Consider the following 26,809-nt stretch of genomic DNA (forward strand, 5'->3'; position numbering starts at 1 on the left):
CAGGATAGATACGAAAGAGCTACGTGTGGCTTGATCCCTTAGTATGATACGTAGGCAGCCTGAAGTTACTAGGTGCAGCCACAGATTAGACCCCACTTAGGTGGTCTTATTGAGATTGGTCTTGAGGACTAAGTGGGTGAAGGTGTGCGTGATTAGATTTTGAATTTGGTATATGCATGTTTGATGCATTAAGTTATTGAAAGAACTTTGTGGGCAGTTTTGCTAGAATCATTTGAAGGCCGGAGGCCATTTATGTAATTGCATGAGATTATATTGTGCATGCTGCCGGTTGGGTTATAAATGTGTTTTATGCAGGTGGAAATTTTGGGAAAATGTTCAATTTACAGGGGAGACTCTGCCGAAATTTCGGCAGAAAGTCTCGTGCCCTTAATCCTCTATGGTAAACGAGGACGTAGATTTAAGGAGTAAACCCGGCGTGGGTGTGATGCCGGGGTCTCCGCAGGTTAAATCTCGGGTTCCGGGAAATTCGGGACGGGTCCTGTCAATCCACCCATTTCAAGAACAAATATTAGAAATTGGGTTTGCAAATCTATCGGTTGAGATTCGCCTTCAATTGGGTTTGCAATTTTTGAGATTTAGGCTTCAAGCTTCAGTTGCAAAAGGTAGAAATATTTTTGGGGGAATAAGGGCTAGAAACCAATAAAACCCCAAGATCCATAAAGAGGAGAGATGATATGCAGAATTGGGGTTTCATCTCATCTTGAAGCTTCAAACTAACTCACTTTATATTCTTTTGTACCTTCACTTCATCTTCGAATGTAGAAAGGAGATGCAAAAGAGGTATTTTCACCAGCCAAGTGGTGTAGTCGGAACAAGCAAAAATTACACGAGAAAGAGACCACAAACAACAGAGAAGAAAAGAAAAAGAAGCGAATGCGAATCGACCAAAAAAAGAAGAAGAAGGGCAATGCGCAGTTAATAGGGAGCTTTTATAGATGGTGTTTTTGATTGAGTTTCAAAAAGAGGACATTGTTGAATAAAGCATTGGAGCCGAGAGCAAAGCGGTATATTTCCCACTTTTGTAAGGGTATTATGTGATGTGAATAAAAACTCATTTGGGAGTGATTCTGGAAATGTCAATAATCACTTTCATGAAGAATCACTACTCCATATAATAACTAAAAGTCATTATATGAAGAAGAGAGATGCTTCTACTGAAAAGTAATTCTAACCTATCAAAATCACTCTTGAACGAGCTAAAGCAGACTTGACACCCCCCCTAAAGAAAAAGAAGGGAAATAGCTCAAAATGCCACTCTTTTTATAATTTTTTCTAAAAATACCACCCCTCCCCTAAAATTTTAAAACTATCACCTATAAATACATTTGTATTGTCTACTGATTGCACACATATCATTTTTTCAGACATTTTGTTCTCTCTCACCTCTCTTGGCTTCGTCTCTCTCTGTCGCTCAGCTCTTAATCTCTCTTCGCTCTGTCTAGAGGTGTCAAATGGGCCGGCTCATCCCATTTAAACTCGTGCTTTTAACGTTTTCGTGTCGGGCTGGACCGACCCATTTAATTTATCGGGCTGTGCCGTGCCGGTCCATTTAGTAAAATCATTGATCCCGGCCCGGCCCAAAGACCATGTCCATATTGAAACGGGCCGGACCGGGCTTGTGTTGTGCCTGTGCTCATGCTGGTGCCATACTTGGGCCCAAGAACCAATCTATTTTATTTGAATTTTTTTCACTTCATTTTTTTTTTCACTAGATAATTCAAATTATAAACATAAAAAATATAATTAGAGGCAAGAAATGATTAACTATTTGAAAACATTAATTAATCAAACATCCAAACAATATGAAATGGCAGAGGGCAAAAAATGTCAAACTCTACAAAGTCCACTTCAACTTTTCATCTTTAAACAACTTATTATTTTATATGTGAAATAATGTCTTGCTTTGATTATAAGAGAAGCATATATGTCATATCTACTGATTAGATATCAAGTCCAATGTTGTTTAATTAATTTGTTGTTTATATGTTTAATTAATTAAGGACCCAAGTAATTTCCCTAAAATGAAAGACATCAAATATATATTTATGATTAAAAAAACATATAAATAAAGACATTAGATGTCAAATTATTGCATTTTGACTTTTGAGAAAGAAAAAAAATGTTAAGTGGGCCGTGCTTGAAGCGTGCTCGAGCCAAGCCTGGCCCATGTCGAGCCATGGGCCGGCCCGATCCATTGGACCTCATTTTTTGATCCCGGCCTGTCCCAAGTTTTCGTGCCGTGCCGAGCATGACCCATTAATATTCGTGCTCGTGCCGTGCTGGGCCGGCCCGTCCCGCTTGACACATCTAGCTCTGTCTCTCTATCGCTCAACTCTCAGTTTGTCTTTGCTCAGCTCTCACTCTCTTTTCGGTCTTTCTCAGTCTACGCAGCTTTCTCTCTCGTGTAGCTCTTTCTCTCTCTCTCTCTCTCTCTGATGCAGTGGTCTTCATCCCTAGCAGTGTCTGTTCATCGAAGCTTAACCCCACCATTCACATCCAAAATGTACGGTTCATCATCATTTTCTTTGAAGTTGGTTTAGGGTGTATGGTTTCTATGAAATTGGTTTAGGGTTTAGGGGTTTCTCTGAAATTAGTTTAGGGGTTTATCTGAATTTGGTTTAAGGTTTAGGGATTTCTGTAAAATTGTCTGATTGTGATGATTTCTTGTTTGAAACAGTGAAGGAGTGTGTTCTTTGTTCTTTGTTTGAAACTGCTGTTGTTTTGCTGTTATTATTTGTATCGTAATGCTGTTTTATTGCTAGTTTATTATGGTTTTATTCCTTTTCCATTGTGGTTTTAATGGTTTTGGCGATTTATGCAATTGGATTCTGTGTTTGTTTGTTGTTTTGTTTCATCCAAAGAAGGGAAATTGTAGGTGTTCATTTATAGTCTCTACATTAGGCACCTTTCGAAGATCACATATTACCGACTCAAGCTTGCGATTGAGGCTTTAAGAGGGGAGGCATATATATAAGGTAAATATGATAATGTTAGTGGATTGAGTTCAGTTTTCACTTATCACTTGGGAATTCACTGTGCTCCTTAATTATGTCAGAAAATCCTTTATATGAAGATGCAGACATCGAATCTGTGCTGGAGCTGCTTTATATGGTCATCCATCCATTTTGATAGAGCTATTTGGTTTAGATATTATGTGTAACAAGGTGAAATAATTTCCAGGGTCTTCGGCCATATTGTACATCGTAAAATGTAATGTTGTACAATCGGTGGCAGTGGCTAATTGCCTTACATGGCACATAAACTGTTTCCATTTTTGGGTTTTGTTTTCGAGTTGCAATCGTGGTTAGCATACTTATTCTTTAGATTTTGAAGTTGAACTATTTCATACTTCTCGATATATAAACATACTTGCTCTTTATGGAGGTATAATAGTTTACTTATTTGAAACAACGTGTTCGTTTCCACTGACTTCTACTCTTTTTTGTATCAAATTTTTAAATTTGGTCCATGTAGTTTTCTTCATTTTTTTGTGCTCAATCCAATCATATACAGAACATAAAATTTGCGTAATGGTTAGAAAACTTAAAGGTCAAAAAATGGACATATGACAAAACTGAAAAACAGAGGAAGTGCATAATTCGTTTTTGCCTAAAATGCAATAAAATGGCGATACCTTTGTGATACAGTACTGATATAGAGGCGATAAAAGGGTGTTAGAAATTGCTATTTGTGTTTATTTTGGGTTTCTTATTTTGTTTCATTTCATTTACTTATCTTGACTCATTACTAGTTAATAATGAGATGATTACGAGATTAATTTCTGTTAATTATTAATCCAAGAATTACATATGAAAATAACATCCATTTCAGACTACATTTTAGACATGCAAAATAAATCGCCACCGAACCCTAACAATACTATCCTGCGAAGGGAAAACCAAGGCTACACTTTCAAATCGCTTCATAAAAAATTTAACATCATCATCGTCGTCAATCTTTATATGCTTCCACTCATTCGAGGCGACCAAAACTGATAACTTTAAGCAAACTTTGTCTTCCCTGCTGTTTGTATTATCAATCTGATGCACATGATCCAACAATTCAGCAAATGTGATGGTCCTTAGAACTATTAAGTTTTTTGAGTCACTCTCTTCGTATTTGTACATCTTTTTTTAGGTTACCCATTTTCTATTGTAGCAAACCAGAATAACAATTGTCTTCATTTCTGACCATGAAAAAAATTATTTCACTAACACAATACAATCACAATAACAAGGCAATACAATGACAATATAATATAAATATAACAGCAACATAACGACAATACAACATCAATACCATAACAAAATAATAGGAACACAACATCAATACAACACTAACACAGCAGTGAATAAGGATTCATCACAATCACACTATACAAATCCACTACATCAAATGGAAAATCCAAAGTTTCAAGATTCACATTTCCAGAGCAATCTAAATGCAATTGGTAAAAATCCAGATAGATGAGCATGAAGATTTAAAAAACCTAACCCAAAGCAATTACAGCCAAAACCAATTTAACAGAAACCTAAGCAATCAAAATAAAACCAATTTCACAGAATCCAACAGATATTAAGAAAATAACCATCAAAACTACCTATTTGAGGTCGGCGATCTAGTAGAGCTTCAAGGTTGCAAGCAGCTATTCAGAAGACATACCTAAAATATGGGGTTGAAGGAGGGGTTGTGATTCAGCAGAGACCGAGAGAGAGAGAGAGAGAGAGAGAGAGAGAGAGAGAGAGAGAGAGAGCAAAGAGAGAGACAGAGAGCCGCGCTAGAGAGACAGAGCAAAGAGAGAGACAGAGAGAGAAAATGGGGCTGAGCAAGCTGAGAGAGAACAAAATTTCTCAAAATGTGATATGTGTGCAATTAGTGGACAATAAAAATGTATTTATAGGTGGTAGTTTTAACATTTTAGGGGATATGTGGTATTTTCAGAAAAAATTATAAAAAGAGTGGCATTTTGAGCTATTTCTCAACTGAAAAAAAAAAAGTCAAGTAGTAAAGCAGCAGCACGTGCAAAAGGGCAGTGGGTGGTAGGTGGTGGTAGGTGTCAATGTGTCATAATGCTGAGCGGTAACTAGTAAGTGCTCTGCTGCTGTCTAACCAAGTTTGTTTTTCTCCCGCACAAGATTATACTCGGTAGCAGGAGCACGACGAGTAGAAAGTGAATCAATCATTGTTTCTTTCAGTTTCTATTGTTTCGATTGATTTGATTTGATTTGATTGTGTCGTCGTGTCTCTGTAAATTGAAAATTGTAATGGAAGAAGAATGTCTAGTACAAGTAGAAGAGAACAAGCAAGTGATATTCAGGGGGTTCGTAGAGGGAACTCCAAAGGAGACAGACTTGCAAGTGGTGGTTGGGAAGAAGATTGAGCTTAAAGCTCCTCCTAAAGGCTCTGGCGCTTTTCTGGTCAAGAATCTCTACCTCTCTTGTGACCCTTATATGAGGGGCCGCATGCGTGATTTCCACGACTCCTATCTCCCCCCATTCCTTCCTGGCCAGGCAGGTCTATTTTATTTGTAATTTTTTTTTTCTTCAGGCACTTGATTGATAATCTATTCTGCATTGATAATCTTTGTCATTAATTTTTTTCTTGGTGTTTTCATTATGAATATGAAGCCACTCCAAGGATTTGGTGTCTCCAAAGTTGTGGATTCTGATAATCCCAATTTCAAGCCTGGCGACTTCATCTCAGGGATCACCGGATGGGAAGAATACAGCTTGATTCGCACAACTGAGCTGTCGAGAAAAATTAAGCCAAATGACATCCCTCTATCATACCATGTGGGTCTTCTTGGTATGTTAATCTTGTATGTATTATATACATATTTGAGAAATTGCAATAAGTATTTTATGTTCATCCCTCTATCATACTTCTAATCTTCGCCGTTGGATTGCATTCATAAGTATGTTGGTAGTCTCTTGGATGCAATCCCTCTATCGTACTTCTAATTTTAAGTCCACAGTCTATACATCGAAATCTTGGTCTCCAATGCTTTCCCTTATTTAGTTTCGCCGTCTTGCCTATGTATATTTTGCACATAAAGTGGTACTCTTGTAGTCACTGAATCTTCACTTCGGACTGCAAATAATGACAGAAACACTTTTAAGTTTTAATAGTTGAATGCTAATGTTAAAAACTGAGAGTTATATAATCTGACCATTCCTTTGTTTGATCCTACTTACGCAAAATTGTATATTGAACTTAAAGTAAAAAAAAAATTTGAAAACCCTTGAGATCATGTTGCTTATAGTTCTCCCTTATTATGAGGGAAATCTCTTAATGATACGGGAGGGCAGGTTGCACTTTCTGCGCATAGTTTCTACTTTACACCCTTTCGTGTATGTTCTCTTCAGCATATTCTATTCTGGTAGTCCTGCTTGTGATTTTTAGGCAATTATGGCACATACAGATAATTGTGTGTTCAATCCCGTATGAGTATGAGAGAAATTTCTTGATGATAAGGGAGAGCAGATCCGGTTTACTCATTATGTACACAGTTTCTAGGTTATATCCCTCTATTTGTATTCTCTTGGGAGATGAGCTTGTGATCTTTGGGCAATTGTAGCAAACATAATGATATCTTCAAGTTAGTAGCAAGGAGAGGAAGTGAGGATTCAATCAACCCTGCTTAGACTAGGAGGAAAGAGGGGGAAAAAAAGAGACAACTGTGCAGTGTTTGGCTATTCTGCTTTTGTTAGATTAAAAAAAATTTGTTTAGTTAAATTTTTTTTTTTCTGTTTAATTCTTAAATCAGTGACCAAACTAGAATTTCTTCTTACAGGTATGCCAGGTTTTACTGCGTATGCAGGATTCTATGAGGTCTGCTCCCCTAAGAAAGGGGAATCTGTTTTAGTTTCTGCTGCTTCAGGAGCCGTTGGGCAGCTTGTTGGCCAACTGGCTAAATTGCATGGCTGCTATGTAGTTGGAAGTTGTGGCTCAAGCCAAAAAGTAAGGTCTCATATTTGTTGTTGTATTATTATACATTATTAGTATAGTATATATACTCATAAATCATTTTGCTTTTCTTTTGTTGATAATTTGAGAGAATATATTTGATGAAATAGCACTGACAAGCAATATAACTTAATTTGGACACGTTACTAGGTTGATCTTTTGAGGAATAAGCTTGGGTTTGATGAAGCGTTTAACTACAAGGAAGAGCCAGACCTGGGTGCAGCTTTGAAAAGGTAAGTGATGAGTTATGTTGAGAGTATATCCCACATGGCATGGGGAATGTAATGAGCCTCTCCGTCAATTGCCAATTCAATTTATTGTTATTATTTTTTGGTACCAGGTACTTTCCTCAAGGCATTGACATTTACTTTGATAATGTGGGAGGGGACATGCTTGATGCAGCACTTGTTAACATGAAAATTCATGGTCGAATTGCTGTATGTGGAATGGTGTCTGAGAAAAACCTCTCTGATCCCCAGGGCATCCGCAACGTATACAATCTCATAACAAAGCGTATCAGGATGCAGGGATTCCTGCAAAGTGATTACATACACTTGTTCCCACGCTTCTTGGAACATGTCATTAGTTACTACAAGCAAGGTAAGATTGTTTACATCGAAGACATGAATGAAGGCTTGGAAAGTGCTCCATCTGCTTTTGTTGGGCTATTTTTGGGAGAAAATGTTGGTAAGCAAGTCATTCGTGTAGCCCCTGAATGATTCTAGCCTATCAAAACAAAACATGTATTGAATATTATATTTTAATAAATAAGACATGGCCAAGTTGAGGCAATTTACAGCCGGTATATAAATTTTCGATGCCACAACTATTTCCATTCATGTATATTGACGCTAAAAAATGATTCAGCACTTTTGGGCCTAATTTAGCAATGTTTTGACCTTGGGCACTTTATGGGCTTCGGTAGAGTGATCAATCTACAAGATAAGAAAAGCTCGGTAAGCCTTTTGGCAGTGCGGTAGGTTGAAGGCTTTCCGATGCTTAATTTAGAATAAGTACGGATTAATTAGTAACCTAGATAGAGTAATGGCATAATCGCCGAAGGTCGCGATTACCTCCTTTTTGGGACTTGTGCCCACTTTTATGGGTCTTGGGAGGTGTGCATCTTGAGTGAAACTTCGATGTGGGATTGTAGATATTGTTTGTGGTGGCTCCACGTGTTCCAGCGAGAAACGATAGATAAATGGGTCTCTTATGTTGTGTTCGGTAGTAAGAAAGTGCTGAACACTCCTACCGATGGTGCCTTATTTTCCACGTGTGATCTTTTCATTAGCGGATCAGATAAGGTATAAACAATGTATATCACTACTTTAAAGATAAAAAGGATATCCATAACCATGGCTATCAACTATAATAACCATGCATGGGTTGAGTTGTCCACTCCATGCCTGAGTTTCCAGACCAAACTGCAGTTCATTTGCTTGCCACCCAACATCAGAATCCATTTTTACTTTAGTAAGTTATCTTTGACAAGGCAAAACATTAGAAACAAAGAAACAAACCTATTATTTAAAGGAAACGAAATCATAAAATAAAAAACCACATCTATATCTAAGTAAACAATCTCCCCCAAAACCAAGCCAACAAAAAAACTCAGACTCAAATCAATGAATGAATCATAAATCACCAAAAAATTCCTAAACCATAACCATAATTGTGAGGTCTCCCTCTTTTGGAAATGAACTAAGATGGAAAAACAGAGTTAGATTTCCCAAATTAGGGCAAATTGAAAGAAAAACGAAAATAATTAAAGGAGTATAGGTTTGGAGAGGAAGGAGGGAGATAACGAGAATATGCTTACGTGGAGGGGCATTTCAGCCTGCAGCCCCTCCCCAATCACTCCCACAACCACCCCAGCCCTTCATGTAGCTTCTCTTACCCTCTAGCTTTTGTTTTCAAGAATTTGGGTTCATGAGGAGAGGTTTTGAACAAAGCTAGGTGAAAAGTATCATTCACCCAAGAGAGCTTTAGAGAGAGTGGCTCCACCTTCTCTCATTCTCCACCGCCCTCTTCCAAGCAGTTGGTGGCTGTGCAGCCGCCCTTCGGAGCGGCACCTCTGCCACCTCTTGCGTAGCTTCTTTGCCACCCTCTGGTGCGGGGTTTTTTGTTTTGTTTTTTTTGTGTTTTTGTTTTTTTGTTTGTGTGTGTTCTGGTTTGCCCTTCCTCTTTTGATTTTCCAGATGTAAGGCTAGATCTCCTCCACATCTCCTCGTCCACTACTTTTCAGCTATTTCACATTTCTCACCCTTTTTTCCTCTCATACGCTCACGCCTATCAATCCATTTCTCTCCCTCTCCCAGGAAAACTCAAACTCTAAAATCCTCCTCTTTCCCCATTATTTTCTTGGATGGCTACTTGTTTGTTGCAACTGCTTCTCCCCTACAACCCATTCTCATATTTGAGAGGAGGTGTGGGCTTTGTAGTTTAATGGTCCATTTGGACAAATACCTGCTCTGGATCGTTTGAGCATGATGCATGTTGGTGGCTTGCTTCCCCAATCCCACGCTCTACAGATTCCCTTTGTTGGTTCTCTTGAACCTTCTTCTTCTTCTGACAGCGGCGGCGGCTGCTTGTTGTTTATAGTGTTTTGGTGTTTTGGGCCTAATTTTTTTGTATTTTGGATTGAGCTTTTATTTTGTTTGGTTGAGCCCTTGTTTTTATTTTTTTAACTTTTGTATTGGGCTTTTATGTAACTCTATATGGTAATGACATGTTCATTCCTTTGACCCCAAAAAATGAGAGATTTTGAACAATTCATAAAATTAGGGTTGGATTTTAGAGAGAGAGAGAGAGAGAGAGAGAGAGAGAGAGATGGAAATGTGGTTGTGGAGGGAGAGGAGTGGGTCGGATCGGGTCGGGAGGAGATGATGAATGGGAAAAGGTGGTTGTGGGGTGGTTGGGTAGGGTCTATAGGATTGGACCGAAATGCCTCTTTATGTGAACATAAATTAGAGTAATTTGATAGGAATTAAGGATTGCCCTTGAATTACTTTAGAATTCAAACTACACAGATGCAATTGATCAAATTGAAACTATAAGTACCTCAATGATAAAAATTGTAATTACAAGGACGAAAAATGACTTTTTACCTTTTATTTATTATGAAAATAGCTCTCATAAAACGTATTTTGGTTGGGAGCTGATTTTCTCACTCCCCCTTTCTCCATTTACGCTTCCTTTTGTTTTTTTTAATACTTTTTAATCAATTTTGTTATTATTATTATTTTTTTTTGTTCTTTCTCTTTCCTATTCTACCATAACCATACATTAAAGTTTTGATAACTAAGAAAATAACAACAAAGAATTTTAGACATTGTGGGCAATGGTGATTGAGTGGAATGACAGAGTTTAGTAATAGGAGCTTTAGTAATACACCTAAAATAAGAGTTGAAATTATAAAAAAAAACCCTACATAAAATTCAATTTAGAAACATACCCAAAAACCATTTATTACATATGAAATGAGTGTTTGAAGTTATTATAAATTACATCTCTGCCATTGATTAACTTAAAACAAGCCCAACACCAAAAAACTCAACAAAAAAACCCAAAACAAGCTCTGCAAGCCCGAAGTATATTGTTAATACAATGTCATAAAAGTACAATGTTAATACCATGTCATAGAAGTATATTGTTAATACCATTCCATAGAAGTATGTTGTTAATATCATTTCATAGAAGTACATTATTAATATCATTCTATAGAAAAACATTGTTAATATCATTCCATAGAAAAACATTGTTTACACTATGTCACAGAACTATCTTGTTATTACTATGTCATAGAACCATCTTGAGTCCTTTCCAAAGGCAAACACTTTCTCAGCATCACCGATCAGCATTATCCTGCCAAGAATGAAGAGTACTAGTAATAGCAAGATACCTTTACAAAAAACAAAAACAAAAAAAAAAAAAAAAAAAAAACTGTTAATACTATGTCATAGAACCACATTCTTAGTAAAAATCATATTATGCATATCATAAACTTCAAGTGAATGGTATGGAGTTGTACACTTTTTTCTTACCTATTATGCAAATGAAATGATGTAGTTGTTAACTTCCAAATAATCTTCGTCATACTGATGGCTTTCCAATTCGAGCATATGGTGTCAACATGCCAACCAAAGCAATGTCAACAATTACGCCAACCAAAAGATCAACAGTGTACAACTAAAACTCAGCCCAGAAACCCTTTTCCCTTTTCTGAACTTCTGCAAATGTTGCACAACAAGAATCTATGACTATATGCATTACAAAAGAGTCGAGGAAAAGCAGTATTCAACAAGATCAACAACTATCAAATGTAATGGTCCAATTTGAAGGCAAGGTATATTTAATAATTAACTATATTACCCTTAACTTAAATAAAAACAAAGTAAATTTTAATAACCTAAGTGTCCATTTAACACCACACCTGTAGCTCATCAGTTTAAACTGTCTGTTAGGAGGCACAAATGACAGAATTTGTTGGGATTCCCAAGGGCGAAATCGAACACATGGATGAAATCTTACATCATCAAGAATAGAAGGGTTGGCAAATGAAAGAGTCAAATCAGGAACACTTGAGAGATGGGAGTTCACTTGCACTTCACCATATATCTCGAATTTCACCAGGACCCCATCCTTGAGCAGCACACACACAACTTTAACTACAAAACCTTTAGATATAAATTATAACCATACCAAGCATTCAATTATGACTACCAAGTCTGCAGATCTTCATACAATAATCATCACCATCCATAAATGATAACATGTCTTATAAAATTATAAATTAAATTGCAACCATTATCTTGAAGTAGATTATTCTCCTCTTCAAACTTCGGATGAGGCACTATTATTCTCATCCAAGTTATTCAAAAAGATTGCGGAAGCAAAAGGGTGAACAAAAGTTTGCATTCACTTAAAGAGGCCATGTGATTCATATAGTTTGAAAAATGAATAGAATATCCCAAGCTCCTTATCTGTCTGTTTCTAGATTGTAAAGAGTCACCAATTACGAACAGGAAGCATAGTCATTAATACATGAAATCTTTAAAACATACCAAAAAGAAAAGGATGGAGATATCTTATCAAAGCATTAAAAAAAAAAATTGACATATTTACAATTGTATCCATTTCTTCAACAAGATCAACATAAACTTCATTGTTAGCATATTTTGGGTCTGCTGTTCTCCATGGAATGCAAGATGATGTTGCACCTGGAAGTGTGTCACTCATGTTGGGCTGTTCTGTCACAACAGTCAACATCTTGTTAATTATTTTTGGTGGAGCAATCATCTCTCTCAGAATATTAGGTTCTATAGTGAGAGGGAAGCCATTGTCAATCATCTCATCCAGAAGCTGCACATTGCAGTAAAGATTTTGGTCAATTTAATAAGCAAAACTCAATATGGAAAACACTAGATTCAAACCTTAATTGGACAATACTAGAAAAAACCATGAATATGGAGCTCAAACCTGATTAAACTTTGAAAGCTGATCAACAACATCATTTCCAACAAGTGCCTCTCCAACAAACAAGACAAGATTTGGATTGTTAAGATTGACTAGCTTTGACAGTGCCCTCATTAAAGATTCATTATCATGAAAGGCATAATACAATATATTTTCACATTAAAAAAATATATATACAGCAGCAAAACCAGGCTGGATAACTTCTAGGTCTCAACCCGCTGAAAAAGAAATTTTAACAAGTAAACAACATTATTATCCTTATGTAATAGCAAAGCAGTAGTAAGACTGAAACAAAAATTGCTAACTAACAGTAGCTTAGCATGTACATCATACAAACAGTAAAATATTTATGTAGATGCTCAACCATTTTGCTAAGAACTAGAAACACAGTACCAGCATTACAAATCATATTAGAACTAACACAAATGAGCAAGCAAGTAATTTTCAGATTTTTTTAAATCAATATATTTATCACAATTTGTAAACGAAATGCAAAACTAAGGGAAAGAACCGTAGACATATTCAAATTAATCACAAAATCACAAAGAAACTGCTCAACGAGCTTCGAATTTCGGCGATAATCAAACTGGATCATACCAATATGATTCGGCTGACCTTGAAATGGTCTCTTTGTTCTTCTTAAGCTCATCCTTGTGAGCATTCTCTCAGATTTGGTGCAGCATGTGGCCATGAACGTCTGGATAAAATTACGGCTCAAAAGTTGTGGGCGTCCTGCTCATGAATCAAACGAAAGCTTTGAGAAAATGATGCTGTTGAGGATTGAAAATTTGAAATGGAGAAGAGAAATTGAAGTTGAAAGAAGCAACGAGGAAGATGACGAACCTAAGTCTTGGAAGAAGAACCGATAAGAGCATTGCCTAGAGCATCGAAAGGATTGGCAGAAGAAGATGAGCTTAGAGCCGCACACCTGCTCATTGCCATGGTCGATGCTTTTCTTCTTCTTATTCCTCTTCAATCTACAACATAATTGTTATTAAATAAAAGATTTAAATAAAAACAAATTAAGTCGGCTATTTCTCAAAATTGCAAAAGGGCAAAACCGTAATCCAATATAACTCTTGAATTGAAAAAATCGACAGCTGTCGATTTTTGGGTTTATTTTGGGTGTGTTTATATACAGTAAATAGTATAGGGTTTATTTATAGTTTTATGTCTAGGAATGGGTATTTAACTAATTTTGTATTTAGTAATTCTTCTAATTCTCAAGATATTATGCATGATACGTCTAATTTCTTACTTAATATAACTTTATTAGCAATGTTTCTTACTAAGATATTATGCTTAAGAGGCATTTTTCCAGGTAATAGTGGAACTTTGGGTTGTCATATAAGAATGAGAAATTTCCTGAGAGTTTATGATCATGTTTTGTTTTTATTTTAGGGTCAGTTTATGTGTTGAGTAATGGACAGTGACAGAGCCACTATGAGATCTTGGAAGCCATGGAAATGGCTCTAGAGGTGGTACAAGTTTGGCAACTCATGTTGTGATGGTTTAAGTGGAATGATACAGTTTGGTTAAATTAAATTCTCTTTTGTATTTGTTATTGAAGTTGTGATTTTAATTTGAGTTTGGTATTGAGTATATGAGGATTTTGTTTAATCTAGTTACTCTTTCTTGCTTTTATGTTTATTTGTGGTTACTTTGGCCATCTTTATTACTCGATTAAAGAAAAAAAATATTGAAAATGGAATGGAAGTTGAAAAATTAACTATAAAGAAAAAGAAAAAAATATAAAAATAAAGTAAAAATAAATTACTGTAAGATAAAGGTAGAATAAGAAAGAAAATAATAAAAATGAACAAAATTAATCAAAAAGTATTAAAAAGCTGAGGGTGTAATAACACATGAGTAAATTTCTATTGTTCTGATTAGCAATATATATATTTTTCCAAGTGTTCTGATTAGCATTTGTAAAATCTAAAATCTATCACCAAGGTGCACCAACCCACACCATAACATAAAAAAGTTCGAAAATCCGAGGGCGCTACCGAAGCACTCTCTCTTCTATTCCACATCGAGACTCTGTCTTTCATAAACGCTTCGACTCGGTACGATCTCTGACTCAGTGGGCCAAACTCAGTCCTTGCAAATCCAACTCCAAGCTTTATACTTTTGTCTCTGCAACTATACAGCGTTGTTCTACTTAACCTAGGTTTCAAAGTTCCAACACCATCAATTTAGCTTCGCTTCGTCAACTCCAACCACTTAAAAGTTACAACATCTCTCTTCCACTCTTGAGAAAAGGGTCACGGTGATTCTGAAAATTTCAGGCCAATGGTATCTTGGCTTTTTTGGTTTTTGGTTATTGAAGTGCTGGGCTGTATGAAAAAGGTGGAATAGAAGTTATGTTTTGTTAGGGTTTTGAGTTTGTCGTTAATTTGGGGATTTCCCTAAATCGTCACAATTCAGGTTCAGGCTACGATTGGAAGTTCTTGGGTTTTGTTCTACAATTTGATAGACTGTTGCCTGAAATTTAGGGTTTCAATGGTGTGTCATGTAAATTTGTTGACTTTCAAGAGTTTTTCCTTGATTTGATGTTTTGTATGGTGGAAGCTTAACTCTCCGCGGGCTCGTTATTGGCTCGAAAATTTCGGGTTCACTCCAAGTTAACTTACTTTTTGGAAGATTGCTGTATGAAATCTAAGGTCTCTGTGGGGAATTAAGGTGTGAAAAATACAGGGAAATGTTTTATTCTCAGTTTATATTGGCGAAGAAAGGCCCGCTTGGAACGATATGGATAGCGGCACATTTGGAGCGCAAACTTCGAAAGAATCAGGTTGCCGACACCGATATTGGCGTCTCTGTAGGTAAATTCTGATACCATGTTTTTATGATTCGTTTCTCTAGAAAATATAGGAAAATAAAATCAGTAAATTTTAAGCTTAAATTGTGATACTGTGTTTTATTAGTGGAAAAATTGCCTAAAATCCAGAATAATTGGGGAAGGCTGAGTCAAGTTGAAAAGGAGAGATACTTGTTCATCTTTCCTGTAAGCTAAAAGAAACAGAAATACAAGTACCACAACAGTGAACAAGCAGTCCACCGAATGTACAGATGGAACCTCTGCACAGCTGCCTATAAAAAGATTACAATATCGTTAACCCAGAGAAAATATAGTATCTTTAGTAATAGACTAGAAAATTTGGAGGATGATAAAGCCCAGAATGATTCCTCCCACAATTATTATTATTATTTTTAAAATCCTCATATTCTATTCAATTTCTATCCAAAGCACCTCGAAGTAGCCAGCAAACTACATTCCATGAATTGCCATATTCCTTTCCCCCACCAAAAGCACAATGCTTCTCATATAACAATGAAATCCATGAATCTGGAATCACCTGCAACAACTCTACTCCCCAAACAGCTTATGCCAACGCAGTAAAGTAAAAGAGCAATGAAGAAAAATGTTGTCAATAATCTTGCTTTTTTTTTTCTTCCTTGCATATAATACACTGGGGGAATATGAACAAAAAAATACACATTATTTTTTGCATAATGTCACAGGTATTAAGGTACTTTAACCTTAAAAATCATGGGAATTAACTTTGCTGACATAAGACTTGCACATAAAAGACCCCAATGACTCAACTCAAGTTTCCAAAACCTTCTCTTTGATCTACAAGATTGTAAGGAAACATTTTTGGTAAAAGGGATCCAAATTTATATGAAACGTAAGATTTCAACCCATGGAAAAGAGAAACTACCATATATTTCCAAGGGATGCATTATGAGAATACCATAATCTATGAAGATGAGGAAATGATTTGCACAACTCAATATTAGGAAATATCAACTCATGCCCTCTGAAATGACTTTCCAATGACAACAACTCAGATTGTCTTTTCTTGTTGGATGAGAATTTTATAGTATTGGTGGTGGTAATATGGGGTTGTCTGGTGATGGGTATTATTTGGGCTATATGGTCAGAAAAAAATCCGCGTATCTTTGAAGATATTAGGGGGATGGAACCAGAGGAGGTTTGGGAGAAGGTCAAGTACTGGGCAGCGCCTTGGGCTTCTGTATTTCCTATATTTAGGAGTATAGCTCTATCTGACATTATTCTAGATTGGAAAGGTGCAGCCGCCTGACGCACTCCCAAGCGGCAGATCCAGCATTCCTCCACCGATATGGTCATTTTAGACAAACTTGATGAATGATTAAAGTGTTCTTATCTGAATATTTCCTTCCTTTTCCTATGATTTTGTCCCCTGTGTTTTCTAGATCTGTGTATCTTTTTATATCTTTCTACTTTCTAAACTTGAATCTTGTTTTTCTCTTTAATTCCCCTGTTTCTCTAAATCCGCAATACTGGTTCTACAATCAGAACTCTTTCCCACAAGTGGTACAGCTCCTCCCCCGTCCATCCAAACGACCTAGAAGACAGCCATCATAGCACATCCTCCCAGCAACAATCCCCCTTATTTTCCTCCAAAAAACCTAGCCCTCATTTCTTGCAAGAGCGAGATACAATCTCACATTCACCAAATGATGTTTTTCTCCTTCTCCATAGCCTCCCACCAAAAATTTCTCCTTAGTTTCTCCAACCTCTTTGCCACCTTACTTGGAGTTCTTAGGAGAGATAGATAATAAGCTGGAAGATTTCTGAAAACTGATTGAACTAATGTGGGCCTACCTCTTCCAGATAATTACACTCTTTTCACCCTTACAGTCTATTATACATTTTCTCCAAGAAAAAAAGAAAAAGAAATTAGGAGGATGCAAATTTCCACCTAGGTGAAGATTAGGTATGATAATTAATTTTATTACCTTGTAGATCCAATTGGGAAATATATAATATTTATTGCTCTAATTAGTTTCTCAAGTTTATTCAGCTACCTAACAGAGCATGGAACTTTTTTCTTTAAAGATTGTAGTTTCTATGTTCATAAGTTTTTTAATGCTTCCCACTCCCCAGTGGCCAGTGGATGTTCTTTTTTGGAAGTCGATAATTTATTAAAAAATCGAAGGGGGCAGAAACCCATGTAGACAAGAAAAGTTTGGCATCAGCACCATGCTCCTGTTAATTCTTCTTTTGTTGTCAATATCCATTCAAAGAAAACTCTTTAGTTCCTTTTTAGGTAGTTCCAGTCAGAGTCAATTGTTTGGCTGGGGATTATTCCTTAAACCTGTGATATGAGTTCTTTTTGTTGAGTTTCTGGATTTCTGAATACTTAACCCCCTGATTATTTTTTTGGGTTAGCACTTGGGGCTAATGGTAGTTTACTTTATTTTCCAATCTCAGTAATATAAGTTTTTGCTCTGTTTTTATTATTGTTTTTTTTTTGGGTTCAATTTATCTATCCACTCATCAATTTCCATGGTCTATCTTTCTATACAGATTCTATTCTTTTTCCTGAAGTTCCGATTGCTCTTCGGTTGTCCAGCCATCTTCTACTTGGTGTGGTGAGGATATATTCTAGAAAGGTCAATTACCTGTTTGATGATTGCAGTGAGGCTTTGCTTAAGATAAAGCAAGCTTTTCGCTCCACTGCAGTTGATTTACCTCCAGAAGAATCTACTGCTCCATATCATTCCATCACATTGCCTGAGACTTTTGATCTTGATGATTTTGAGTTACCAGATAATGAAATTTTTCAGGGGTTAGTATCTTCGATTTGTATAGAACGAACGCTTTAGGTGTTGAGATGCTGGATATTGTATTTGTTTATAAATTAACATTCAGTTATCTTGCAGTAATTATGTTGATCACCATGTCAGTACAAGGGAGCAAATAACTCTCCAGGATACAATGGAGGGTGTGGTATACTCGACATCTCAGTTTGGATTGGACGGTTAGTATTCATTAATTCATAGTGATGACATGATGGTACTTTGAATTAAATTTGATGGTTAGGATAAAACTTAACGGTGATTATGTACCAAGTAAACTTAAATTCCAATATTTCATGGTTTGTTTTCAGAGCGGTTTGGTGATGGCGATACTTCTCAAATTGGTCTAGACTTTGATGAGGTAATTTTTATTTTTATTTTTGTAATTTAATAGAGCAGAGAGTTACCAGTTGCTTTTTTCCTTGCACAGATGGAACTTGTCAATTTTTTTTCTCTTTATGCATGGTTCCTTAAATTCCTGTTGATGATGTTTAGATATGGCTAGGCATTGCAATTACTCATTTGTTACTAGGGTTTGGCTAATTTATTGTTCTAGGGTTTGGAATTGCAGAAGAAAGGATTCATGGCTTGTATTTATATTCAACTCCCAAATGAGTTTTTCCCTATGAGAAATGTTGTTGTTGATGAAGATTAAAGAATGTCTTTATGTCCTACTGTGTCACTCACTGACTAAAAGTAAAGCATTCTCAAAATGCTTAAAGTTGGTAGGATTTGCTAGAGATGTGCAAGCTCACATTTTCTCACATGGCTGTTGGGACAAAGTAAGAAGTGGGCCTGTGGGTTCTTAGTGATTGGTGTTTATGATAAAATATAAGTTATAATCGGTTCATAAAATCAAACGTGCCCAAAATGCTAGTGTCTTTGCTGAATAATCTTGGAATGATTTTCAATTCCTGGTTTTATCAATTTTCAATTTTATTTTATCTTTTTATCTTTTGGTGTTAATGTGTTGCTTACGCAAGAATTGGCCTAACTATTGTCTAATATTTATTATTTACCTTGTTCCTGCTCCACATTGATTGTACTTCCTTTTTATACCTCTTAATATAATCAGCCTACAATAGAAAAACTATTGTCTTGTATATATATGTGTGTGTGTGTGTCGCTTGTAGATGTTCTAATTGTTTTTGAATGATTGAAAACAGGACCTATTCTTAGGCAAGGTTGCAGCTCAAGGGACTGATGGAATTTCAGGGTAACCTCTCTATATCTCTATGGTGTTAAATTGGGTTACTATTTTGATTCTCTCACACATTGTTTCACAATGAGGATTTTAGAAGTTAGAATTAGAACGACTCAACTTCTTTGGTGGATGGTTTAGACTCTTTGCATCTATAACACCATTTTCCAGTAAAGAAAGCAGTGTTTCACCCGTATTCTGTCTGATCACCATATCCTTCAACATAAGCTATTTATGAAAAAGTCATTACCATGAGTTTGGATAAGGTAATTGAAACTTGAAGGTAGCAACAAATGTTAAAATGATGTTAGGATTTGTAGATTTTTCCTGTTTAGCTCCATTTATCATTATCGAATTTAAGGGTAAAATTTGTAGTTGGTCAGTTTGGAATCTGGATGCGTTAAACTGTAAATAGGTGTTTTGGCGGCGGCGGTGGTGATTTGAGATTTTAATTTGCAAGTGGGATGCTTGATTTTCCTGTCTCAAAGTTGCAGAACAAGACTATGAGTGGTCTGCCTGTTTTCTATTTTATGCTATACTTGGTTGTTTCGTTTCCGCAATGCTTTGACATTTTTTTTCCTTCATGTTGAAGAGGTTGTTACCTGTTAGTCTGTGGTTGGGTATTTTTTTATTTATTATTTTTTTCTTCATCCATGGAATCACTTAGAACACTATGAATTTTCTAATCTATCCTATGAATTTTCTATTATCTCAGTGGTGATCCTCAGGCGTTGGTCCAATCCACAACACCTCTGGAAAAGCATGAAATTTATGAGGGGATACCTGGAACTTCAGAAACCATGCAAATGAATGGGATTGGAAACGAGGTTTATTAATACTACCCCAAAACTCCCTTTTTTCTGTTTTGTCCTAATTTATTGTCGTTTCTCGTGTGTAAGCATGGTTCTATTCTATTTTTTCGTTGTTGTTAAGGGGTGGAGGGAGGTGTGATTTATGTGCCAACCTGTATAATACAATCTTGCCTTAGTGATGAATATTTTTATCCCTTTTGAACAGAATGAAGTCCTAGCTGCAAGTACTGAAAATGTCACATATGCTCAGGCTCCATCAACTCCTGGACTATTTGAAGAGCCAAACCTGTCTGGTGTTCAGGAACCTATGGCGTGCAATGATCAGTTGGATTTGGAAGACCATAATTTATCAAACTTAGCAGCAATTCGCAGCCCAGAAAATATTTGTTGTGTGCCAGGTCCGCGTTGTGGGGATAATAGTACAATGGTTTTGAATGAGGAGAACAGCTACCAGTTGGGCGATATGGAGATCAAGCAAGCAAAGCCACAGGAGCATGAGCAAATTAAACCCATTTCTCCAGTATTAGAATGTGCAAATGGGACAGTTGGTGCTTTGGATTGTCCAAACAGGGTGGAAGATATATATAATGGTATTGTAATAAACAATGAACCTGCTATGCTCTTCCTAGATCAAAAGGATGCACAAAGTGTAGAACCCGCAGTAGTTAGGTTGGATGAAACTGTTGCATCTCCTAGCTGCTCCCAGGTCACATATGAATTGGAGGACCCTGCTCGTAAGATTTGTTCAAATAGTTCCTGTGCGAGAGTGTCAGAGGATTATTTGGAGGACCAACAGACATCTTTAAAGCCCGAAATACAGAATGATGTTGAAATTGCTAATAATATGGGAGAATCATGCACACTTAACATTAAAGATTCTTTTAATCCTGTTACTCATGAGGAGATGTCATCTGCTGAAGTGCCTGTACTCCGGGCATGCAACTCCGTCCCGAATCATCGTAATATGCTATCTCCTGCAAATATTTCAGAAATTCCTGGCAACTTACCTTCTGAGGTTGTTGGGCCAAGTTTTTTGGACAATGCAACATCTTTTGACAATCAATTTGGGAATTTGGATAGGTCTGCCACCTATGACTTGCCTGCACCTGAAAAATTGCTCTCTGTACCAGAGGGGTTCACTTCGAAACCAAGTGATTTTCTAATGGAATCTACGCCTGACAAAGAAATCATAGGTGGGGATGCTGGTGGTGATACTGGGATCAAACTCATCTCAGGGAAAAAACGTAGTTCCACAGAAAGTACTATGACAGTGCAGAGTTTAAATTCAGTTGAATCATTTGGAGAGGCCCGAGGAAAGAGAACTGCAGAATCCATCCCTGATGATGATGATTTATTGTCTTCTATTTTAGGTATCTAAATGGATCTTTCTTCATGCGTTCAGAATATTCTACATGCCAATTTGTGTTATGACTGGTCAAATGAGTTGATAGATTGTTGTGACAACTTTCTTTCTCTTTTCCCTGGATCTTCATTTGGAAGAATATTCTTACGCTTATATGATTATGACTGAACTGTAATTCTTGTTGTTTCAGTTGGAAGACGATCTTCAGTTTTAAAAATGAAACCCACTCCACTTGCACCTGACATAATATGCTCAAAACGCTCCCGGACTGCTGTTCGCAGTACTGCCTCAAAGAGGAAAGTGCTAATGGATGATACAATGGTCTTGCATGGCGAGTATGTGACAGTTTCCATATATCTACTTTGTTTGAATTCATATATCTCCCAACTAATTTTGACCAATCTCATCTTTGGTTCATAGACTCTGTTGTAATTTTATTTTATTTAACAGAACGTAAGTGTCTTATATTGAAGAATATTTGCTGCTTGTTTTAAGACCTCTATGATATAAAATGCCTTTACTACTAAGTTTGTATAATTGAGTCTTTTATCCACGTCTGTCAATGCAATGTTGATCTCTGAATGATCCACTTGTTTCATGGTCTTAAGTCGTCAACATGACTTGACATAGAAGCCTATGGTTGGGCTCTTTGTCAACCAGCATGTTCCCATGGGAAATTTGACATTTTGTTCCTTAGAAGTATAGCAGCGGTATGTTTATCTTAGTAGAGTGCTTCTTGGCTGAGTGGTAGTTTTCCTTTAAATGCTCAGCTCAGCAGGCTCTGAGATAAGATAATCATATTAAGCATCTTGTTGTATATGTTGTTGCATGCTAGATTCTCTCTCTCTTTTGACACTAACTACTTGCCTTCTGGTCTTCTGAAGTACAATACGCCAGCAGTTAACGAATACTGAAGACATACGTCGTGTGAGAAAGAAGGCTCCTTGTACTCGCCCAGAAATTTCAATGATTCAGAGACAATTTTTGGAAGATGATATTTTCACTGTACCCATACTTACTGGTAAGTTGGTGATACCAGAGATTAATCTAATACGCACACATGTAATTAGACGTGCACATATACAATCACTGTGTTTCACTTATTGGTTTATTTTGGGAGACTGGTAGCTCTATGAATGATTGCTCTTCTTGAGAAATCTTTACAAGCCACCTGAATTAGTTTTGATGTCTACCAGGCATGTCGGTGGAACTAATATTTCTGCACACAGAAACATTTGATCTAAGTGGAACCAGGGTTTCTGAAAATGATCAAGACAGTGCTTCGGCAGAGTTACTGAAGGATGTAGAGACTTATGCCAGGCCAAATGTAAGTAAAGAAATTGAACCCGTTAGAAGCACTGAACCTGTAATAGTGACAGATGATCTGGAAGCACAACCTGCTGGTGTTCCTATTGAGAACGAAAACCAGGAGGCTGAAGATCATAATCGAAGATCTCAGGATACTGATGCTCAAGAGCAGGGGATTACTGATCTAGAAGAATTTAATACTTGCAAACATCAACCCACAGGGCAGATAGCTGAAATGGAAATTGAAAAAGAGATTTTTGAAGTTGCTGATCCTGTTTTAGGAGATGTTAACAATGTGTCAACTGATGTTAACGTCCAGTCAAGGCTTATGGATAAAAAAACTGATGATGAAGATGCATTGCTGCAGATGGACGCATTATGCATGTCACCAGGTAAGAAGTTGGACGCTCAACCCATGGAGGTGGATGCAAGTATTCAGAAAGGAGCTGATGCTATTGATGCTTTTAAGCATACTGTTGAAATCAGAGCAGATGTTCAGATAGGATTTTCTGATCTCACTGACAACATAAATGCTACGCTTGCAACTGTATCTCTTGAAACTGAAGAATGCAAAAACCTTAGTTTTTCAAATGATCAACCAGTGGAAGAAATTGGAAATAATGAGCAACATATGAGGAATGAAACTGAGGTCCTGGATGCAAACTTTGGTTGTGATGACAAGGACCCGAAGTCTAGTTGCTTGCTTGGTGATGGAGACAACATTGCTCCCTTAAATGGTAAGGAAAGTCTAGGTTCTCCGGAGGCTGATCTACAGAGTGGCATTGAAGCTGAAGTCACCGCAGAACACCCTGCAGAAGATTTTGGTGTGAGTTGCGAACATTATTTCTCTGAAGTTCTGAAAGTTATTTTGCATGCCCACTTTGACAAGTATTTGCCACATTCCCTTGCCATGCCAGGCGAAAAATAATTTCTCAGCCCTCTTTTTCATTTTATTGATTCCCATATTTCACTCCTGATTGCACAGGGGATTGCTTGATCTTATTATATGTTCAAAAATTGCATTCAGAGTTCTGCTTTTTTCTTAGTTTGATCTAAAGGCCCCTTTTATAAGTTTTATATGTGCTTTTAACTTCACTTTTTGGCTATATTGTGCAGCATTTTGAAGATGTAGTTTTGGGAAATGATACAGGTTAAGTTTCTCCTTCCTGCCTTGTTGATTTGTTCTCATTTATATCTTTTGGCCTGTCTTATTTCTACATTCCCTTCTCAGGACCTACTTCTATGAGGATTTTGTCTGTATGAAATATACACATAGCACACAAAACTATTTATGCATTATTATGATTGTACTCCTTGTACATTTTTGGCCCTTTAAAGCTCCTTTGTCAACTCTATTGGACTAGGCCTGGACTGGAAATAAATGCTACCGACCCACCTAGAGCCATGTTCTGTGCCTTACATAATTGTTGACTACATGCTTTTTTGTACTAGTGTTTCCACATTTATATGCACTCACACTTATGTGATGAGGTTCCTTTGAATAACACATTTTCATTCCTCTTTTCAGAATTTTTGAATGTAGATGATGATGATATAGCTGAAGATGTCGATGACATACCTTGTACTGAAGACACGCGTCTTCTTGAGAACAGTGGGTGGTCTTCCCGCACCAGGTGCGTGTGCTTCATATGGTCATTGCTAGGCTCAATGCATGCTGCTATTTTTGTTTTATTGCAAGTCAGTGGAGTTCTATGCTGGTTTGCACATATTCCCACTGAAGGTGGTACTGACAAGTTTGTGATTTGAAGCATTGCTACAATATGAAATAAATTGGATTTTTTGTTTGAGTTAAGACAGGGCTCCATACCTCGATTTAATAAGCAACTTTGGATATTTCCTCTCTGTCTGTCTGTCTGTCTGTCTCTCTAGCACTCTGGAGTCATAGTTCCTAGATCATACAATTCTTTTTCCGAGAATGACTAGTGTATTTAAATTCAAAATTGATGATTGTTCTTTTGGGATATTGATTTTGTCTATCGTTATCATACATTGTGATATCACTTTTCTTTTATTAAAAACTGACTTGTGTTTTTCTTGTAGAGCCGTGGCCAAGTATCTCCAAACTTTATTTGATAAGGAAGCTGTTAACGGGAAAAGGGTTCTTGGCATGGATAGTCTGTTAAATGGTAAAACTCGTAAGGAAGCATCAAGGATGTTTTTTGAAACATTGGTAAGTCTTATAATCATCGTTATGTTCAGGTTTTCTTTTATCTTGGTAATCTCCTATACTTTTGTCAGAGGATCAATGAGGATGTAAGTGTGTCTTGTAATATATCATTTATGTAGTACAATCTTGGGAACTCCATAAGCATGCACATGAAATTAGCAGAGCTAAAACAATACTTTTGAAGATTAGATTAGAGCAGCAATTATTATGACAATAGAATAGTTTTTCACTGCTATATGGGATGGTAATATGATAGTTTTGTACTACATTGTGAAAAATTGGGTGTTAGTCATTCAAGGATTGAAATTATAGTTCCTCTTGATAAATTCCTGAACTATTGGAATAGATGACATGTTTTATTGACAAGGTTTAAATAGAGCTTATGTGGATGTTTTTCTTGGTAACATGGAAATTGTTTGTCTTTTATATGGAAACTGGGATTGTCATAGTTGCAACACAAGGTCAAAGTTTTATGATCATGAGAAGCAGATGCAAGGGAGTATTGGATAATACTGTAGTTTAGAATCTATAAAAGAGTAGAAATTGGAGTATTAGTATTAGGGATTGGGCAAGCCTTTACTTTTCTGTAAAGAAATTAGAAAGGCTGATAATACTACTACTTTATTTTATTGTTTTATCTTTTATATAGGAATGATGGCACTTACTAACATTTGAACAGTTCATTAAGACAAAAATTGTGGTTCTGAAGCCAGAATAGCACTTAGTATTATTAACCCGAAGATTGGTTACTTTTAGATTTCTATCCTAGGAGTATGAAGAGAAGATTTATTCCATGACAAAAGGAGGACTAGTATCAGCATACTCATCTGTAAGCACCGATAATTAGTGGATGCAGATAGACTTCAGCTTCTAGACACTAGTGAGGAGGAAGCATTAATGAATTACCACAAGATGGTTTAGGAGGTCAATGTGTGACAATGAGAGATCTCAGATTCATGATGGGATGGATCTGAGGACAAGTTGATTTAGGTCAATAGGTGTTTTTGCAACTTTTCTTTATATTAGCTGGCTTTGTGTATTCTGCATGGTGCAATACCAATGAAAGTTGCTTCAAGTTTGTTTTTTCTTTTCTGGATATACTTTTGGTTTATAATTTCCAATGTAAGTAGTTTAGTGGACGGGTTTGCTGGTTTTTGATTTCATTAATTTTAATCTTTGGTTTGGTATAATTATATGTTCTTGTTCAAACTCTGTAAATGCCAAATAATCTGGTTTTCTCGTGGTTCTACTCATTGTTTTGCAGGTTCTTAAGACAAGGGATTACATCCATGTAGAACAGGCAAAGCCCTTTGAGAACGTTAACATAAGGTCTCGAGTAAAGCTCATGAAATCAGACTTCTGATATCTTACCTAGGGAAGGCAGATACTTGAAGAGGACTTTATAGTTTAGTCTGTATGATGCTCAACTGAGATTGGGAATATTCTTTTCCTTCATTAGGTATTTTTCTTTAAAAAAAAAAAAAAATTCTTTTTTTGTTATAAAAAAATTGATTCCTTTTCCCCTAGGCTAGGAACTAAGTTATCGTTTAGGTTGTGTAATTGGTAGTTTATCAGGAGGGGGGGTTTAAGGAGGGACACGTGTATCATCTTGTTGATCGTGGCAACAAGGTTGTAATGTGGATCATATCTGTATGATGTATATATCTGTAAATTAGTATCATTTGCAATCGAAGATGCTAACTTTTAATATTCCAATAAAGCCTGGGCTTTGATCTTTGCTATGTTGCACAAATGATAAGAGTAGAAACGGAATCATAAGATGGGAATATATTTTGAATTTATCGCTACATAAAATGTTTGTTTTCCTGGTGCTAATGACC

General features: G+C 36.5%; 3 protein-coding genes and 1 long non-coding RNA gene across 4 annotated transcripts; 2 read left to right on the plus strand and 2 right to left on the minus strand.

Moving 5' to 3' along the window:
• Positions 1 to 3,787: 3,787 nt before the first annotated feature.
• LOC148921251 (uncharacterized) lies at positions 3,788 to 4,710 on the minus strand. The gene is made up of 2 exons (XR_016122581.1): positions 4,622 to 4,710; positions 3,788 to 4,207 (listed from the first exon to the last, which is right to left on the minus strand). It is a non-coding gene; the product is annotated as an uncharacterized LOC148921251 (long non-coding RNA).
• Positions 4,711 to 5,088: 378 nt separating this feature from the next.
• Positions 5,089 to 7,798, plus strand: LOC103318835 (Zinc-binding dehydrogenase family protein). The gene is made up of 5 exons (XM_008220273.2): positions 5,089 to 5,531; positions 5,649 to 5,826; positions 6,815 to 6,981; positions 7,138 to 7,220; positions 7,328 to 7,798. The coding sequence occupies exons 1-5, from the start codon at positions 5,286 to 5,288 to the stop codon at positions 7,704 to 7,706; spliced, it is 1,053 nt and encodes a 350-aa protein (XP_008218495.1). The 5' UTR covers positions 5,089 to 5,285; the 3' UTR covers positions 7,707 to 7,798.
• Positions 7,799 to 10,766: 2,968 nt separating this feature from the next.
• Positions 10,767 to 12,576, minus strand: LOC148921252 (AP-3 complex subunit mu-like). Its single transcript, XM_089048434.1, has 4 exons — positions 12,466 to 12,576; positions 12,112 to 12,348; positions 11,420 to 11,628; positions 10,767 to 10,851 (listed from the first exon to the last, which is right to left on the minus strand). The coding sequence occupies exons 1-4, from the start codon at positions 12,574 to 12,576 to the stop codon at positions 10,767 to 10,769; spliced, it is 642 nt and encodes a 213-aa protein (XP_088904560.1).
• Positions 12,577 to 14,386: 1,810 nt separating this feature from the next.
• SYN4 (sister chromatid cohesion 1 protein 4) lies at positions 14,387 to 26,703 on the plus strand. Its single transcript, XM_008220274.2, has 14 exons — positions 14,387 to 15,290; positions 17,825 to 18,086; positions 18,181 to 18,278; positions 18,408 to 18,457; positions 19,263 to 19,312; positions 20,013 to 20,124; positions 20,315 to 21,479; positions 21,663 to 21,807; positions 22,357 to 22,493; positions 22,669 to 23,606; positions 23,897 to 23,930; positions 24,309 to 24,414; positions 24,842 to 24,971; positions 26,233 to 26,703. The coding sequence occupies exons 1-14, from the start codon at positions 15,167 to 15,169 to the stop codon at positions 26,329 to 26,331; spliced, it is 3,450 nt and encodes a 1,149-aa protein (XP_008218496.1). The 5' UTR covers positions 14,387 to 15,166; the 3' UTR covers positions 26,332 to 26,703.
• The last annotated feature ends 106 nt before the right edge of the window (positions 26,704 to 26,809 follow it).

Source organism: Prunus mume, linkage group LG1 (genome assembly GCF_029339155.1).
Source record: "Prunus mume cultivar Tortuosa linkage group LG1, ASM2933915v1, whole genome shotgun sequence".
Lineage (NCBI taxonomy): Eukaryota > Viridiplantae > Streptophyta > Magnoliopsida > Rosales > Rosaceae > Prunus > Prunus mume.